Source organism: Choloepus didactylus, chromosome 13 (assembly GCF_015220235.1).
Source record: "Choloepus didactylus isolate mChoDid1 chromosome 13, mChoDid1.pri, whole genome shotgun sequence".
NCBI classification, from domain to species: Eukaryota; Metazoa; Chordata; class Mammalia; order Pilosa; family Megalonychidae; genus Choloepus; species Choloepus didactylus.
This window is the reverse complement of record NC_051319.1, coordinates 56,124,630-56,141,582: the sequence shown is the minus strand read 5'-3', so window position 1 is coordinate 56,141,582 and position 16,953 is coordinate 56,124,630. Positions and strand designations below refer to the sequence as shown.

Sequence of the window (16,953 nt, the reverse complement as noted above, 5' to 3'; positions counted from 1 at the left end):
AGCTGGCATTCTTAAATCCTTGAAGTCTTTGCTCAAATGTCACCTTCTCAGTGGGGACTTACCTGACTACCCTATTTTAAATAGTCATCCTCACACCCCCATCACCTTTACTTGTTTTATTTTTATAATTAAAGGGCTATAAATATTTTATAGAACTTTATTACTATCTGACTGGCTATATATTCTACTTCTTCTTAGCTTTGTCCCTCTGCCAAAGAGCAAAAGTTACCTGTTTGCTCATCTCTAGATTCTAAAAGTGCCTACACATGAGAGACATGTAATAAACATTTGTTGACAAACTGACTGACTGAACAAATGAATCAAAAAGATTTCTGCCCTCAAATAGCTTATGGCATAGTAGAGGAAGCAAACACATAAATTATCTTAAATTATTCCTGAAAGGCAAAAATAAATTCACCAAAAATAAATACACAGTTGGCAAAATGCAATTTATGAGAAAAACACACAAAAAGAGCTCCTGCGATCTCCCTTCTACACTAACAGTGACCTCTAGATTCTTCTTACACCTCCTAGTCCTCTGTCTCCACTAGCACTGTCATTCATGCAATGGCCAAAAATGTCAATTGACTGCCATTGTTCCTAGAAACTGCCTCTTCCTGCTACCTAATGAGTGGAGGTCAAGGATATTTCTGTTCTTATTGTTGGAAAAGAGATTTCTTGGATTTCCAAATTAAATACATTTTTATGTAGAGTGGCTCAATTCTACACCACATGAATGTCTATACTCATTTTATACATTAGCCAGGAAACCTACTATTTTGAATATTGCTAAATTATTAAGTGTAGATATGGAAAAATAATTTTTTCAATTCAATATAACCATCTTGCAATTAACTATTGGAACATACCTTTTTCTACACTGAGAACAGATGACACTGGCAAAAAGGTTAAGAGAAAGATTCCTTCAATAGAGGCTAGAAAGATATCTTAGGTGAATGGGTAGGAATGTAAAGTTAATAGCATTCTTTTAACTCAGAAGGATCAACTAGAATTTTATCCTGGGTTAAGGAATGATAGAGAATACTTAAATAGAGCATTAGTATTTAAATTATATTAAACTAAAACCAAACAGGAGAGTAGAAAATACTTTTTTTTATCTCTGGCAAAACTACTTAAAGAAATGAGCCAAATTTTGTGTTTTGTCTCGGGGTGAATTTCACCCTCAGATAGGCACATAAGCCTATAGACCTCTCTCAATCATTAACAAATCCCTTATTTTTACTACCTTAACCCCCCCCGCATTTATCAACAATATTTATACTTCTAAAAGAGGCTTCACAAATATCACTATTCTAGACAAGTAGAAGAAACTAGAAGTAGAAGAAAAAAGGATAAATTAGGGCAAATCCCCTTACAAAGAAAAATGTCAAGCCAGCAGCTGAAATAATAACTTTCAGGTATAAAACCACAGTCCTAATCGGTCAACTACAAATGTCGCCAAGTATTGGGCGAGTAAATAAGGTACAACCATTAGGAGAAAAGCCTGATAAAAATGTTAGGTTCTCACTTATCTTTTTCTTTAATAAGGAGACACCTGAAAGACATACTGGGCAGTAGCTCATGTATCAAAACATACAAGAGAGGCTGTGCATCTATCAAAGCGCAGGAAGCCAAAGTTCCTGCACTATGAGAGGATTACGTGAAAAACAGTAGCCCATCTGTCTACAGGAGAACAGAAAGAAGTCCACCAGGAAAGGCTGTTTCAGAACCAGGGAAGTGGAGCTGCGAGCAGGAGCTCCGCGAGGTCGTCAGAGGCTGAGAGAAGCAGCCTTGGTAGCAGGAAGGCAAAGGCACAGGGTGGTCCCGCAGACATAGGAGGGGTGCAGGGCTCCCGGGTGTAGGTGGGTTGCAGCTGCCCGAAGGGCGAGGGCCCGGCCCCGGGAAGTCTCCAGGGCCTCGCCAGGGCAGCGAAAGCCACCCAGACCACAGGCGGAGGAGCCGCCTGGGTAAAGCCACGTCGGAGAACCGGAGTGGGGCGGGAAGGTGGGTACCTTGCACACCCACTGGGAGGTTGACAGAGCGGGAGCCCAAGACAGCGGAGGTGCGAGAAGGGCCAAGAACGGCCGAGGGGGTCGCCCTGAGGAAGCGACGCTGGGCGCTGCCCGCCGCCAACGACGCCCCCTCGCCCGCATCGGCGGCTGGATACTCACGTAGGGCTGGTAGAACTTGGAGAGCCGCGGCTTCCCGTGGTTGTTGAAGATAAGGATGGCCTTGATCATGGCTGGGCCGGGCCGACTGGGTGGGCGCTAGGGGCCGGGGCCAGGGCCAGGGCCAGGGCGGGGGCGGGCGCGCGAGCCTCGTCTCGGGATCTTGCCAGCGATCCTTCCCCACCCTCCCTCTCCCGCACGCGCGCGCGCGCTCCCGAGTCGCTGGGCGGGGCCGGGACGGTCCGAGGGTGGGGCAGGCGCGGGGTAAAGCGGAAACATTTCCAGACCCGAGCTAACTTGCCTGAGGGGCGCCTGCGCAGCGGAGGGCTGCCAGGACGTTTCCCACCGCACCCCTCCGGAGGCTAGTTACTGAAGAGAAAAACAATCGTTGCAGTATTAACCGTCAACAGACTGCGACAGGGATTCGCCATAGAGGATTAGCCCGGAACTCGCACTTTCGCTGTTGGATTTGTTGAGTTCCTTTACTCCTGGCGTCACCTTTGCGACGCGAACCGGGCGCAAAGCCCGCCCACTGCACGCGTTCAGCCGCCACTTCCGCCCTCGACTTCCACGGAGCAAGATGGCAGAAGAGTCCGAGTCCGTGCTGCAATTCCCTGCCCCAGCTATTGCGGGAGGCGAAGGACTTACGGAGGTCTCCCCAGAAACAGCTACTCCGGAGCCCCCTTCTTCCGCTGCAGTCTCTCCGGGGACAGAGGAACCTGTCGGCGACACCAAGAAAAAAAGTAATTTTGTGGGCAGAGACAGGATCTGTGGGCACTTCGCGTCCGATTCTGGGGATGGCGGCCAATAACGAGCACAATTTAGAGAGGGGCCCGTCCCAGGCATGCCTTTTGACCAATCAGAAGAGAGGAAGTTCGTATTTTTCCAATTCAAGACCCTTAAATTGGGTATCTCAAGAAAGCCATCTCTGGACGCACCTTAATGCCTACTTCGGCTTGGTTGGCTCCAGTGTCAGTGTGATGCCCTGTGCTTGGCTGTTGCAGCACTTATTACATTGTATTCTAATCTTTGAATTGGTCAGACGGCGAGCTGTTTGAAGGTGGGAGCTGAGTTGTTTCTCGGTAGTTCCATGTGGTTGACATAGGAGCTAATAGAAATGGTTAGTGGTAAAGCTTGGGTTAGAATCCACGCCTTCCTACTAGTTCGCTGTTCTTTTTTAAGTTGCGTGTGAACTCATTCTTGAACCAAAAGAACTTCAAGTTTGCCCGATATGAAAAATGTTAATGGAAAACTGAAGGCATAGAATCGTCTTTTACTATTTTGACGTCTTTGTAAGCAAGTTATTTCATTGCTTGAACTAGTTGTTCTCAACCCTTTATTTGTCGAGAATTATTAGTTTGCCATTGTAAAGTAAATTCTTGGGAACACTGTATGTAGGGTAGCCTATGAGAAAAACAGGAAATCAACATCTATGATTCGGAACAGTTGCGCTTAGTCTTTAAACAAATTTTCCCAGTTCACAGAGTCTTAAAATGTTGTTATGGCATGTTTTCTGCTCTGTGGTCTTATGGCCTTTCGTCCAACTTCGTTGTCTGTTGCCGTGGAGGATAACCGTCTCTCCCAGCAGTGACCACCTTTAAGTAAAACTGCCTTTTCATTTTGGAGGAATTTATTCTGTCATCTCCACATGATTCACTAATGGAGAAACAAACAGAAAGCTATTATTATATTTATACATAGTCACTAGTGCCTTTGTTCAAAAGAATCCCACGAGTTTAATAGATTTTGGTTCCATTTTTTTTTCTCCCAATTTATCATAAGCACAGGCAGATAGTTCTATAATAGAGAGTTGGTTGGTTTGTTTTAAGGTCTGTTAAGCTTACCACTTGATCCTGAACATGGCCTCTGTGAAACACGGGCTAAAAATAATGACCCACAACCTGGATATGTCCTGAAGGCATGTTTTGTTTGCTCTGCAAGCTTTTGCTTGTTGTTTTGTTTTTTTTTTTTTAATTGAGCCATCGTTTAAAATCTGGTTCTCATTTTCTGGTTCCTGTTAGCATTTGAGTTTGCCCACCTGCTTAATCTCTGGCTATTGAATTCCTATTCTGAGATTGTCATCTTCTGGTGAAAGACGCTTAAGTATTTCATATGCTCCACCTTTTACTTAAATTTACCTACAAAAGAAAAAAAAGATTCTTGAAACAGACCAAGTTTATGGCCCTAGCAGCACATTAGGATTACCTGAGAAACTTTTGAAAATACCAGTGCCAAGGCCCCACTTCCAAAAGATTCTGATTTAATTGATGAAGATGGAACCTGTATTCTTTTAAATGTTTCCCCAGTCTGTTTCTAACATGTAGCCAGGATTAAGAACTACAAGCAAATCAATTTTAGAATTCGAAAAGAAATCAGAATAGAGCAATAAATACAGTAAGTACTTTTCCTTTTCCACCTTGTTTTCTTCTTTTTCTTCCCTCAGTTGCACAACCCATAATATTTTCTGGTTCGCTTTCTTGAATTGCCTGATTGTTGACTTGCAACTGAGTTTTTGATAGCTTCAGAGGATTAAGGGAGCAAGAAAGGGAAGTATGGAGCTTGAGTTAACCAAAACCCCTCAATTATCTCCAATATCATCCCAATTCCCACGATAACCAAAGCTAGGATAATTCCTTAGTTCTTTAGCAGGAAGTTAAACTGTGTCTCATATGCTCCAGGTGACCTCATTCAGGTGTAAACTTAAATAAATCTGTGTCATCCATAAGGTGTCAATTTTTAATACCAAAAAATTCGGTAAGAAGGATGTAATATATAATTAACACTTGGGGGCAGCATTAAGCTATTTTGCTTTCATTGTTGTTTGCATATCACTCCTTGTGTTTTCTTGGTTGGGTTTTTTAAGCAAAGTAGCTTTTTTTCAGGAGACAATGTCATAGCTTTGGGGGTTGCATCTTTGCATATTGGGTCATTAAAACCTCAGGATTTCTCTCCCTGAAACTTTTTTGGCCCCCTAGTTGTATTTTCTTTTTTAATAACATCATTTTCCCTTATTAAAAAAACTAGTCATGAAAATTGGTAGTTACAAAAAAGCATAATTAAAACAAAATAATGATAATTGCTTATAATGTCTCTACTGAAAAATAACATTTTGGTGCATATTCTTTCATATTTATGTGAACATGTGTTTGTGATTTTTTTTTTTATGAAATTGAGATCATATTATACCTGCTGTTTTGTATGTAGGATATTTTGATCACTTTCTCATGCTGTTAAATATGCTTTTATAACATGTTCCTTTAATGCCTGATAATTTTAAAATTCAGTAAGTATGAGTCATGTGTTGGATGCTGTTCTAAGTACTTTGCATGTATAAACTCATTTATTCCTCACAACAAACCTATGAGGTAGGTGCTATTACCCCATTTTACAGGTAAACAACTGAGGCACAGAGATACTGAGAAGGTTATCCAGATACACATACCTAGTAAGTGGCAGAACCAGGATTTGAACCCAGGCATTTTAGAGCATATGTTCTTTACTACATCAAAGGCATACCTGAAGATTTAATTGCAGGTTCAGTTCCAGACCACTGCAGTAAAATGAGTCACAAATTTTTTGGTGTCTTGGTGTGTATAAAAGTTATGTTCACACTATACTCTGGTCTGTTAAGTATACAACAATATTGTGTCAAAATAAAACAATGTACATAACCTTAATTTAAAAATCCTTTATTGTTAAAAAATCCTAACCATCATCTGAGCTTTCAGCCAGTCATAATCATTTTGCTGTAGTGGGTCTTGCCTTGATGTTGATGGCTGCTGACTGATCAGAGGTGCTTGCTGAAGGTTGAGGTGGCTGAGGGAATTTCTTAAAATAAGACAGCAGTGAAGCTTGCAGCATCAGTTGACTCTTCCTTTTACAAAAGAGTTCCCTGTAGCATGCGATGCTGTTTGATTGCATTTTAGTCACAGTAGAATTTCTTTCAAACTCGGAGTCAATCCTCTCAAACCCTGCTACTGCTATAGCAACTAAGTGTATGTAATATTTTAAATCCTTTGTTATCATTTCAGTAATGTTCACAGCATCTTAAAGGAGTAGATTCCATCTCAAGAAACCACTGGCTTTGCTCATCCATAAGCAACTCCTCATCCATTCAAGTTTGATCGTGAGATTGCAGCAATTCAGTCACATCTTCAAGCTCCACTTCTAATTCTAGTTCTCTTGCTCTTTCTACCACATGTGTGGTTACTTCTTCCACTGCGGTCTTGAACCCCCAAAGTCATCCAAGAGGGTTAGAACCACCTTCTTCCAAACTTCTGTTAATGTTGATCTCCCATGAATCAGGAATGTTCTTAATGATATCTAGAATGGTGACTTCTTTCCAGAAGATTTTCACTGTATTTTGCCCAGATCCATCAGAGGAATCACTGTTTATGACAGCCATAGCCTTACAAAATGTATTCCTTAAATAACAAATCTTGAAAGTTGCAATAACTCCTTGATCCTTGGGCTGCAGAATGGATATTGTGTTAGCAGGAATGAAAACAGCATTCACCTCATTGTACATTTCCAGAGTTCTTGGGTGACCGTGAGCATTGTCAGTGAGGAGTAATATTTTGAAAGAAATCCTTTTTTTTGAGCAGTAGGTCTCAACAGATGTGCTGTTATCCAGGCTTTGTTGTTCCATTTATAGAGCGCAGACAGAGTAGAGTTAGCATAATTCTTAAGGGTCCTAGTATTTTCAGGATGGTAAATGAGCATTGGCTTCAACTTAGTCACCAGCTGCATTAACCCCTTACAAGAGAGCGTGTCCTTTGAAGCTTTGAAGCCAGGCATTGACTTCTCTCTAGCTCTGAAAGTACTAGATGGCATCTTCCATTAGAAAGCTTTTTGGTCTACATTGAAACCCTTGTTTTGTATAGCCACCTTCATCAGTTATTTCAGCTAGATCCTCTGGATAACTTGCTGCAGCTTTTACATTAGCACTTGCTGCTTCACCTTGTACTTTTATGTTATGGGGATGGCTTCTTTCCTTAAACCTCATGAATCAACTGCTGCAAGCTTCAAACTTTTCTTCTGCAGCCTTCAGATAATTGAAGAGAATTAGGGCCTTGCTCTGGTTAGGCTTTGGCTTAAAGGTATGTTGTGGCTGGTTTGGGCTTCTATCCAGACCACTAAAACTTTCTCCTTATCAGCAATAAGGCTGTTTAACTTTCTTATCATTCATGTGTTCACTGGAGTAGCACTTTTCTTTTCCTTCAAGAACTTTTCTATTGCTTTCACACCTTGACTGACTGGTGCATGAGGCCTAGCTTTTGGCCTGTCTTGGCATTTGATGTCCCTTTCTCATCAAGCTTAATTGATTCTTTTGATTTAAAGTGAGAGATGTGCAATTCTTCCTTTCACTTGAATACTTTGAGGCCGTTGTAGGGTTGTTAATTGGCCTAATTTCAATATTGTGTCTCAGGAATAGGGATGTCCTAGGAGGAGAGAAAGGGAACAGCCTGTCTATGGAGCAGTCAGAACACACACAGTATTTATTGATTAAGTTTCACAGCTTATATGGGTGCAGTTCATGGTGCCCCAAAACAATTATAATAGTAACATCAAAATCACTGATGACAGATCACTGTAACATAAAGTAATAATGAAAAATTTTGAAATAATTGCAAGAATTACCAAAACGTGACACAGACACAAAGTAAGCACACGCTATTGGAAAAATGGCAGCAATTGACTTACTGGATGCAGGGTTGCCACAAACCTTCAATTTTAAAAAAAAAAAAACAAAGTATCTGCAAAACGCCATAAAACAAGAGGTATGCCTGTATATAAATTCGATGTCATAACCTTTTTTTTTTTTTTAACCCCCGCTTGTTGTATATTTAAGTTTTACTGGCTTTACATTGTATACATGGTTTCCTATAAACAATGCTTCAGTGAAAGGGAAATCCTTCTAAGTGAATTTTCACACACATTTTCTTATTTGGATGTGTATTACCATATTGCTCTCTAGAAGGGACATATTATTTTGTATTCTCACCCAGTAGTATCTACTCTTTTAATTTTTCTAATCTTTCCCACTTTGATAAATGAAAAAGGTCATGGCATTATTTTATTGAATGTTTTTTTAATGTCTTTATTAACTACTAATATTTCTTCACTTGGGATTGCCTGTTATATTAAAGTGCATGTGAAAGATTAGTCTCATAGGGAGACCTTTAGGGAATTGAGGATCAAAAAATAATGACAGAAACATGATGAAAAGTTTTCTGAAGTCTTTTATATTTACATTTTCTTTAGCTATTTTGGTGTAATTGTAGTTTTGTTTTGTTTTGTTTTGTTTAATTTTACAGTTGACATTTTGCTAAAGGCTGTGGGAGACACCCCCATCATGAAGACAAAGAGGTGGGCTGTAGAGCGAACCCGAACCATCCAAGGACTCATTGACTTCATCAAAAAGTTCCTTAAACTTGTGGCCTCAGAACAGTTGGTATGAGACCAGTGTTGATCATTTCCTTACAAAAATTCACAATAGTTCCTAACTCCTAAGGCAAGAAAACTAGCCATATATATAGGAATCATATGGAGCCTTTTATAATGTCTTTTTATTTTGTCTTTTGCTGGTGGAATTTATATGCTTTATTGGTAGATTCTTTGTGGAACTCTGAAATGAAATTAATTTTAGGTTTGCTTTTACAATGTAAACCAATTTTTCCCTATTGTTTGATTGTTTTCTTCAGAAAGTTACTGAATGAATACCCTTGCGGAAAAATCTATCATAGGACATAAGTACAGAAAAGTTTTGGGTTTTGTTTTGTTTGTTTGATAATTAGTGTTGCTTCTTTCCCATTGTTCTTGAAGTAAGCCATGTTTTTCTGCCATATGTTGTGAAGGAACTAACATATCTATTTATATTATGTTATAGTACATGTTAAGCATTTCATATTGGCAATTGTAGTAAGGGTTAATATTTTAAATGCCACTGGTTTTTACCTTTGAATCTAGCTACAAAAATTTAAATGTCTACATGTATGTGGCATTTTATCGACGTTAATACATCAGACATCTTTACCTACAGATAGTTGAATATCTTGGACAGTATTAACAGCATTATGAGTAGATATATAGATGGAGAAATCATTACGTATTTTAAAATATAAATTTAAAACTTGTATGTATAATTTGCAGAAGGATATATTTGTTGGGAACACAGGAATGAGAAGGGATGAAATTAGTGAGTTGGTTATTTATTAAAGTGGAACACATTTGAATTTATTTCTTTTTGTCTGAGGAGGAAGAAACCATCTCTGATCTAAGAGTTTGGCTCTAAATGGCTTTCACAAAAGGGACATAAGTACAGAAGTAACTGCAACCCTATAGGAAGTTGTTTGGGAAAAGTGTTCAGAATGAACATTGCCCTTTGAGATCAGTCAGAATGAGAAGAACATCTATTTTATAGGAGCACCATATAGCACTTAATGAAGAGGAAATGTGTGAGATGGGCAAGAAGATTTTAGTGTCATCTATATGCATATGGGGGCTAAAACCTCAGAAGCAGAGGAACTTGCCTAAAGTCCAAGTCTAGATGGAAGAATCATGGAGTAAAGACATACACTTGACAGAAATGAACGGAAGAGATACTTTACTAGAGATGCAACTTGAACAATTGGTGAAGTAGAAGACGAGGAGTACCAAGTAATTAAGATATTGTTTCAGAAATACAGAGAGAAGAAAAGATAAAACAGTGCTGTATCCTATATAAATGTTAATCTTGACATTTTTGAATTGCATATGTCCAGTAATCTGAAAGAACTTTATGGATATCAATACATATTAGGTTGAATGAGTCAACCATTTTAACCTATAAAAATGACATTTTCATGTGGTTAAACTTAAAACCTTTGTAGTGACTCTAATCCATTCTCATTTAAGCAATAGAATACGTAAACATAAGTAGAATCATTTAGTCACTTTCTTAGATTAAACTAGAACTCACATTTTCTGACATTCATCAAGTCATACCCCATAAAATAAATTAAAAAGTAATGCTAGGATTCTCCCAGCCTTTCTGCACCTTCATTTCCTTATCTGTAAAATAGGGTTGATAATGGTGAATTTGCCAGCACAAGGCTTAAGCCTGGCAGCTAGTGAGCACTCAGAAGTGGTAGGACTGGGCCTGTTCCATCCCTCAGGTATATATAATTACCCCTCAAAGTTGTGTTTGGAACTTTGAATAGGGAGTGAGATCTGGTTGGTTTGTACTGGTTAGTGTGAAAACCCAATACATCCCAAAGTAATTTGGGCAGAGAATAAAAATGTATTTGCAAAGCCCCCGAGGGACTGGGGGAAAATGCAGAAATACTAAATTTCCCCACCTGAGGAAATACTCATACTCTCACAAGCATTGGGGACTACCAAATTAGAATGCTGAGCCCTCAGTTTTGGGACTTGCCCTTATGAAGCTTGTTACTGCAAAGGAGAGGCTAAGCCTACTTGTAATTGTGCCTAAGAGTCTTCCCCCAGAGAACCTCTTTTGTTGCGCAGAACCTTTTTTATGGCTTCTGTCTCTCTGCCCACTCGGCAGGTGAACTCACTGCCCTCCCCACTACATGGGATGTGATTCCCAGGGGTGTAAATCTCCCTGCAGTGTGGAACATGATTCCAGGGATGAACCTGGACCCAGCATCATGGGATTGAGAAAGCCTTCTTGACCAAAAGGGGAAGAGAAATGAAACAAAATAAAGTTTCAGTGGCTGAGAGATTTCAAATGGAGTTGAGAGGTCATTCTGGAAGTTATTCTTATGCACTATGTAGATATCACTTTTTAGTTTTTAGTGTACTAGAATAGCTAGAAGGAAATACCTGAAACTGTTTAATTGCAACCCTTGATTCTTGAAGATGATTGTATAACTGTGTAGCTTATACTGTGTGACTGTGATTGTACAAACCTTGTGGCTCACATTCCCTCTATCCAATGTATGGACAGATAAGTAGAAAACGGGAACAAAAATGAAATGAATAATAGGGGGGATGAGAGGATGGGATGTTTTGGGTGATCTTTACTTGTATTTTTATTCTTTTTATTTATTTATTTTTTTTGAAGTAATGAAAATGTTCAAAAATTGATTTTGGTGATGAATGCACAACTATATGATGGTACTGTGAACAATTGAGTGTACACTGGATGACTGTAGGGTATGTGAATATATCAAAATGAATTGGAAAAAAAAATTAATACTAGGGATTCTGTGTTGATGTCACATGGCATAGTTTTTAAATCTCCAAATCCCCACAAAAAAAACAGTCAACTAGACAGCAGTGATTAGTATTTATAACAAAATTAGGTGGCAAGATACTTCTGTGAACTCCAAATAACAATCAGTAGGGAGAGAACATCAGTACCACAATATTATACATAGTATCAGCATCTGTACTGAAAGAAGCAAACAACAGGGTTGGCATCTTACAACACTAAGAAAAGGAAAACCCCAAAAGAGCTAACAGGTATTCACTTGAAAGTACAGGGGCAAATTGGATAATAGCTGAAACTGATAGGGGTTTTTGCCCTCCCTAATAGCAAGTGAATACAATATATTTGCAGTAAAGAGGGTTGAAGGGGCTGGAGCAATCCAGTCTCTGAAAACTCTCAAAGCAGATCCACTAGAGTTCCCTTCTAGGACAGAACTTCATACAGAGCAGAAACTTCTGGGAGTGAAACAAAATTGAGTAGTTTACGAACCTGAGTTAGGAAGGAAAGAGATGGGCCATCAAAGTAGAGGGAAACAGAGCCTGGAAAACTTAAATAGGTCACCATATTTTTGAACTCTATAAAAATAACAGAAGAGGGAAGTCTGTGAAGTTAGAAAGGCTACTCTGAACCCACCTGACTCTAAAAGTTGGAAAAAACTAATTTCATATAAAAGTGAGCAACAGAGACATATCAAGGTCAAATCCCATACAATGTTATGAGAAATAGAACAGAATAATATCCCTACAGACAATGAAATCATGCCAGAAAGATGGGCCTACAAGACAGATCAAAATCTCAAAATAATTTGAAAGACATTTAAGAAAATGATACAGTCATGAAATAACATAAATCAAGATTAGAAAACTCAGAAATGAAGTGACAGAGCTCAGGAAAAGAATTGCAAATAAGAGAATTATTTCCGAAACAGAGACTAAACTTGAAGGAACATAAGAGCACATAAACATTAGATAATGCCTAAAGAGAAACAGAAGGCAAAAACAGAATTTTAAAAAATCAAAAAGAAATGAAAGATAAAGGATTAGAGAGAAAGTAACAGACATTGAAGAAGAGCAAAGGAGAGCAAATATATGGAAAATGGGAGTCCCTAAAAAAGAAAACCAAAGCAAGGGAACAAAGCAAATTCTAAAAGCTATATATAATTTAAGGAAACTTTCTGAAAATAAAATTAAAAAAAAAAAAATTGAAACTATATTATTGAAAAGACATACCAAGTACCTGAGAATATCAACCCACAATAACCAACACAAAGACATATTCCGGTAAAATTACGGGACTTGAAAGAAAAAGAAAAAATCCTTTGGACATCTAGGGAAAAAAAGAGGACATAGTTTATAAGGGAAAGAAAATTGGATTGTCGTAGGACTTTGACAGCAAAGATACTCGAGGAAAGAAAGTGTGAAATAAGGATTTTATATCCTGAAAGACTGACTTTCAATCAGGACACAGACTACTAGCAATGCACAAAAACAGGGAATACTGTTTCCATGAACCGTTCCTGAGGATTCTACCAAAGAAGGAGCTTTAGAACAACTAAAATAACTAGAGAGACATCAAAAAATAAGCACTGGTGATTTCAAAACAAAGTCATTCATTAAAATTAAAATAATAATGTTCTCTTCCCAAGTCCTAACATTAAGCAAAAGACTACATTTTAGAAGTTTTACTTCCATGATTATTTTCATAAACCCGGAGTAACTACATCTACTCTAAAAGTGACAGATTACAATATAGATCTATTCCTTCTTTTTTCAAAGGGATCGATGATGGCAATAACTTAAATATTTGTTAAGAGCTTTATGTTATACGGAAATATGTGTGTCTCCTTTGAATTAGCTGAATGGTTTTTTTATTAAAGTCACTTCCAGTTGCAAACTCCTATTACAAAAATACATTGAGTTTTTCTAATTCTGTACTCCATCTACTCTGCATTCCATCCCCCAGCACTCCCACTGATTCCTTTATCCCCTTTGCCTACAGGGTCCTCCCTAATTATTACTCTCTTCAGTGGTTAAGCCCTGCTTATCCCACAGTGCTTGGCTTGTGTATCTCTTCCAGGAAGCCTTCCCTGACGTTTTTACTATACTAGACCAATGTCACTTCTCCATGTGCTGTGTACCTCATTTGATGCTCTTCTACTCTATATTTTTCTTAATTTATTCACGTGTGTCTGCCTCTTCAATAGGTCATAACCTCCTTGAGAAGAGAGTATATTAATCTTCATAGTTCTGCATCTTAGGCAGATACCAGCACATAGGTTCTCAGTGAGTGTTTGCTGAAATAAACTAAAGTGTCATCAAGAGCTCTTCGCTTAATTTAAAATGTACCAAAAGAGGGAAAACTATGTTCACTTAAGGTTAAACCACCAGGAGCTAGACACAGATTATATCTGTTTTACAGGGAATTCACATTAAAATGCACCCTGATTTCTGTAACATTTCCTACTTTTTTATGTTAGCTGTTAGAACCTTGCTCAGTCTTTACCATGAACCAGGCACGACTGATATTTAAGCATGAGTTAATTTAAAATAATATAACAAAAATAACTAATGTCTGTTGAGTCATACACAGTGAACCAGGTATTGATACTTGACAAAATATTATCTCATTTTATCCTCCTAGCAGCCCCAAGAAGTATAGGAACTATTATTTTCCATATCTTACAAATAAGGAAACAGGCTGAGAAAAGTTATTTGTATTTAGAGCCAAGATTCTAACCCAGATCTGTCTCAACATAGTCTGTATTCTTCTTGATCACCATTTGTATTGCCTACCAGAGAAACATAAGCACTATTTATTGTTGTTATAGTTTGTGACCAAGATAGTATCTGTCAACCAACTATTCTGATGTAGCTTTTTTTTTTCTTTTAAAGTAAACCCAGGAAAGTTTAGTTTTCACTTACACTCACACGTTTTTACATAAATAATACATTTTGAATTCTATTTTACTTTTTCTTTGTATTTAACTTTGCTCCAACTGCCTTCATTTCCATTTTCTACTGAATTCTTCCTAGTTCTTCCTTCCACATAACCCATGTTAACAATTTGTAATAAACCCCCATTTTCACCTAAGTAATATATAATATACATAAGTACATTTTGATCAATCTTCATTTTACCAAATATCATATTATGAACATTTCTTCCTATTTTCATGCAATCTCATACCAAAATTTCTGATTTTTCACTATAGATTTAATCCAGCCTTATAAATGCTATAATGATATATTCCATGTATGTTCCTTAAATTATTTAAATATTTCCTGTTGGTGGGCATTTTTTCTGCTTATTTTCCATTAAACTGAGGTAATCACACTTGTGCAGTTATACTTATAGTGCTATTATATCAAAAATAAATTATCAGAAATAAGTGTACTTATTTGTATACACATATATTTGTATATATGTATAGATGTAATTATTGAAATAAATATAGATATATTCATATTGTTTTCCCCTCAAAAAATATAATGTTCTCTTTGCCACAAATCTTTTTCAGCAAAAGCATTCTTTTTATGGCATTTGGCAGAGGCAGAAGAGAGCAACTTAAACTACATAAGTGAGGGGGAAAAAGCCAGTTTGATGCTGTGACCTTTTGTTTCAACATCTTCAGGTTGTTTTTTTTCTAATTACTAGAAATATTTTTGGTAAAAACAGGCTAACATGAAACATTTAACAATGGATCCTTTAAACAACAGGGTTGTAAGGACATTAGGTTTCAATTATGGTGTGTTTTTTTTTCCTATTTCATTTGACTGCAAGTGACTTTATAGTAGTGGACCTCACCTGAAGTCTGGTACCTTTAAGAATTTGCAAAGGTGGTAAAGCTCAAAAAAAAACCGTATGCCATATGTTTACCCAAGATAACAATAATAGACCATCTAAAATATTAGATTTCTTGAATTTTGACTGTGTGTGTGAAATTTTGTTAGCAGAAACTCTATCTTTAATTATGGGTAAATGGAGAAATAGTCTGTTTAATGTTATTTCTTGAATAATCTTTCACAAACTATTTGTAAAAAAAAAAATAATTTTAAAAGTTTCTTAGTTATAAAAAGTTGAGAACCACTGTAAAAATTGTCTTATTCCTTCTGAGGAAAGATGTGGCCTTCATAAAGCTCTTGTTAATTGACTAGTTATGAGAATTAGGAAGAGTTTGGGGACACTTTTCTTCAATTCTGAAAACAATTTGAAGTAGCTGGCTGATTGGAACCCAGAAAAATAAAATTTAAATCAGGGTGCCATTGGAAATCGATTTCTCTAATTTTTTTTTTTTTCTTTCTTCCAGTTTATTTATGTGAATCAGTCCTTTGCCCCTTCCCCAGACCAGGAAGTTGGAACACTCTATGAGGTAAAACTAGTTACTGCCTTTTTTTTCTTAATGGAGTATGCACATCTGTGTACAATATGATCATTAATTCACAGTATTATTTAAGGGATACATGCCATTCTTAATTGTCTGCCGAGGAACGAAGAGATGACTGTCTCGTTCTCTGTTACTTCTCTAACACCTCAAATGTAATAGGATCACAATAAATTACACAATGAATGAAGAATCAAAGAAGGTATAATACAAACAAAACAGCTTCGAAGTATACTGTTTGCATCTCTTGACAGAAATAGCTTTATAGCATAGGTAATTTACATGTATATATGTGAGGATATTTATGAGATACATGACATTTTTCTTTTCATTAAAGAATAACAAATTGAGTTTAATTTATTGCCTTTTTTTTTTTTATAGTGTTTTGGCAGTGATGGTAAACTGGTTTTGCATTACTGCAAATCTCAGGCATGGGGATGAACCATAGGAAAACAACTTGCTACTTGAAGCTAATCTTCACAAAGGAAAGAGCTCTGAAACACTTTGATGCTTCTGGCAAGAGACTTAAGGATATGATCTACTCAGCATGTATCTGCTATGATTTATGTTTATGTATAAGAAAACATCCACTGATAAAGAGTGAACTCACAAAAATGTAACTTGCATTAATACACAAATCATTATAAAAGAGTGTACCCTTTGCTCCTACTATCCGTAATCCGGATCTTCCTCCAAGATATTGAAAAAGACACTGTATAAAGCTTTGTTATTACCTGGTTCTCAAAATGACTGCAATTGTTTACTTTAGAATTAGTGCCCCACTGATATTTTTTCACTGTAAAAGTTCATTTATTGAAGCATTCTTCTTTTTCTTATTCAAGGAAGTTTGGGGTGTGGGGAATGTTTTTGTTTTTTTGTTTTCTTTTATTTTGTTTTACATTTGTATCTACTGTTACCTTCCTGTAAAACTCTGACCTTCTGGCTCTAATTCTTACATTGACCAGAAGTGGGCAGCCTAGGTGGCAGAAGGGTTAGCAGTTTGGTTTAACTTCTTTGCCATGTGGTGCGGTCGCAGTTGATTTGTCTGCCGGGGGGGGCAGCCGGTTGCTGAACCCTCGGCTCTCGGCGTTGCTCGGAGGGTACCGGCGGCGGGGGCTCTTTCCCGGAGGCGAGGGCGAGGCGGGGGACTGGGCCCGGTCCCCGGCGGAGGCGTGCAAGGTGTGGAGGGC

General features: G+C 37.8%; 2 protein-coding genes and 1 long non-coding RNA gene across 7 annotated transcripts in view; 1 reads left to right on the top strand and 2 right to left on the bottom strand.

Moving 5' to 3' along the window:
* The window catches only part of AP3S1 (adaptor related protein complex 3 subunit sigma 1), an 88,965-nt gene extending 86,553 nt beyond the window's left edge, over positions 1 to 2,412 (bottom strand). For 2 of the 4 annotated variants that reach the window (XR_005211326.1, XM_037800794.1), the window contains exon 1: positions 2,172 to 2,411. Coding sequence is in view for 3 of the 4 variants with exons in the window: in XM_037800794.1 (XP_037656722.1) it covers positions 2,172 to 2,240 (69 nt within the window). In the remaining variant the exon portion in view is untranslated. Of the gene's footprint in view, positions 1 to 2,171 lie in introns of all 4 variants that reach the window. The other 2 variants (XM_037800795.1, XM_037800793.1) reach the window with 2 other exon arrangements.
* A 35-nt stretch (positions 2,413 to 2,447) lies between these two features.
* On the top strand, positions 2,448 to 16,912 carry ATG12 (autophagy related 12). Of its 2 annotated transcripts, XM_037800796.1 has the most exons (4): positions 2,465 to 2,911; positions 8,486 to 8,622; positions 15,689 to 15,751; positions 16,145 to 16,912. In XM_037800796.1, exons 1-4 carry the CDS (start codon positions 2,749 to 2,751, stop codon positions 16,202 to 16,204), a joined length of 423 nt encoding a protein of 140 aa, XP_037656724.1. In that variant the 5' UTR covers positions 2,465 to 2,748; the 3' UTR covers positions 16,205 to 16,912. The 2 variants fall into 2 exon arrangements, with proteins under 2 accessions (XP_037656726.1, XP_037656724.1); XM_037800798.1 differs by lacking the exons at positions 8,486 to 8,622; positions 16,145 to 16,912 and having other exon boundaries at positions 2,448 to 2,911; positions 15,689 to 15,750.
* LOC119507611 overlaps positions 6,855 to 16,953 on the bottom strand; it is a 55,921-nt gene continuing 45,822 nt past the window's right edge. The window contains exon 3 of the long non-coding RNA XR_005211327.1: positions 6,855 to 7,609. This is a non-coding gene — a long non-coding RNA (uncharacterized LOC119507611). The remainder of the gene's footprint in view (positions 7,610 to 16,953) is intronic.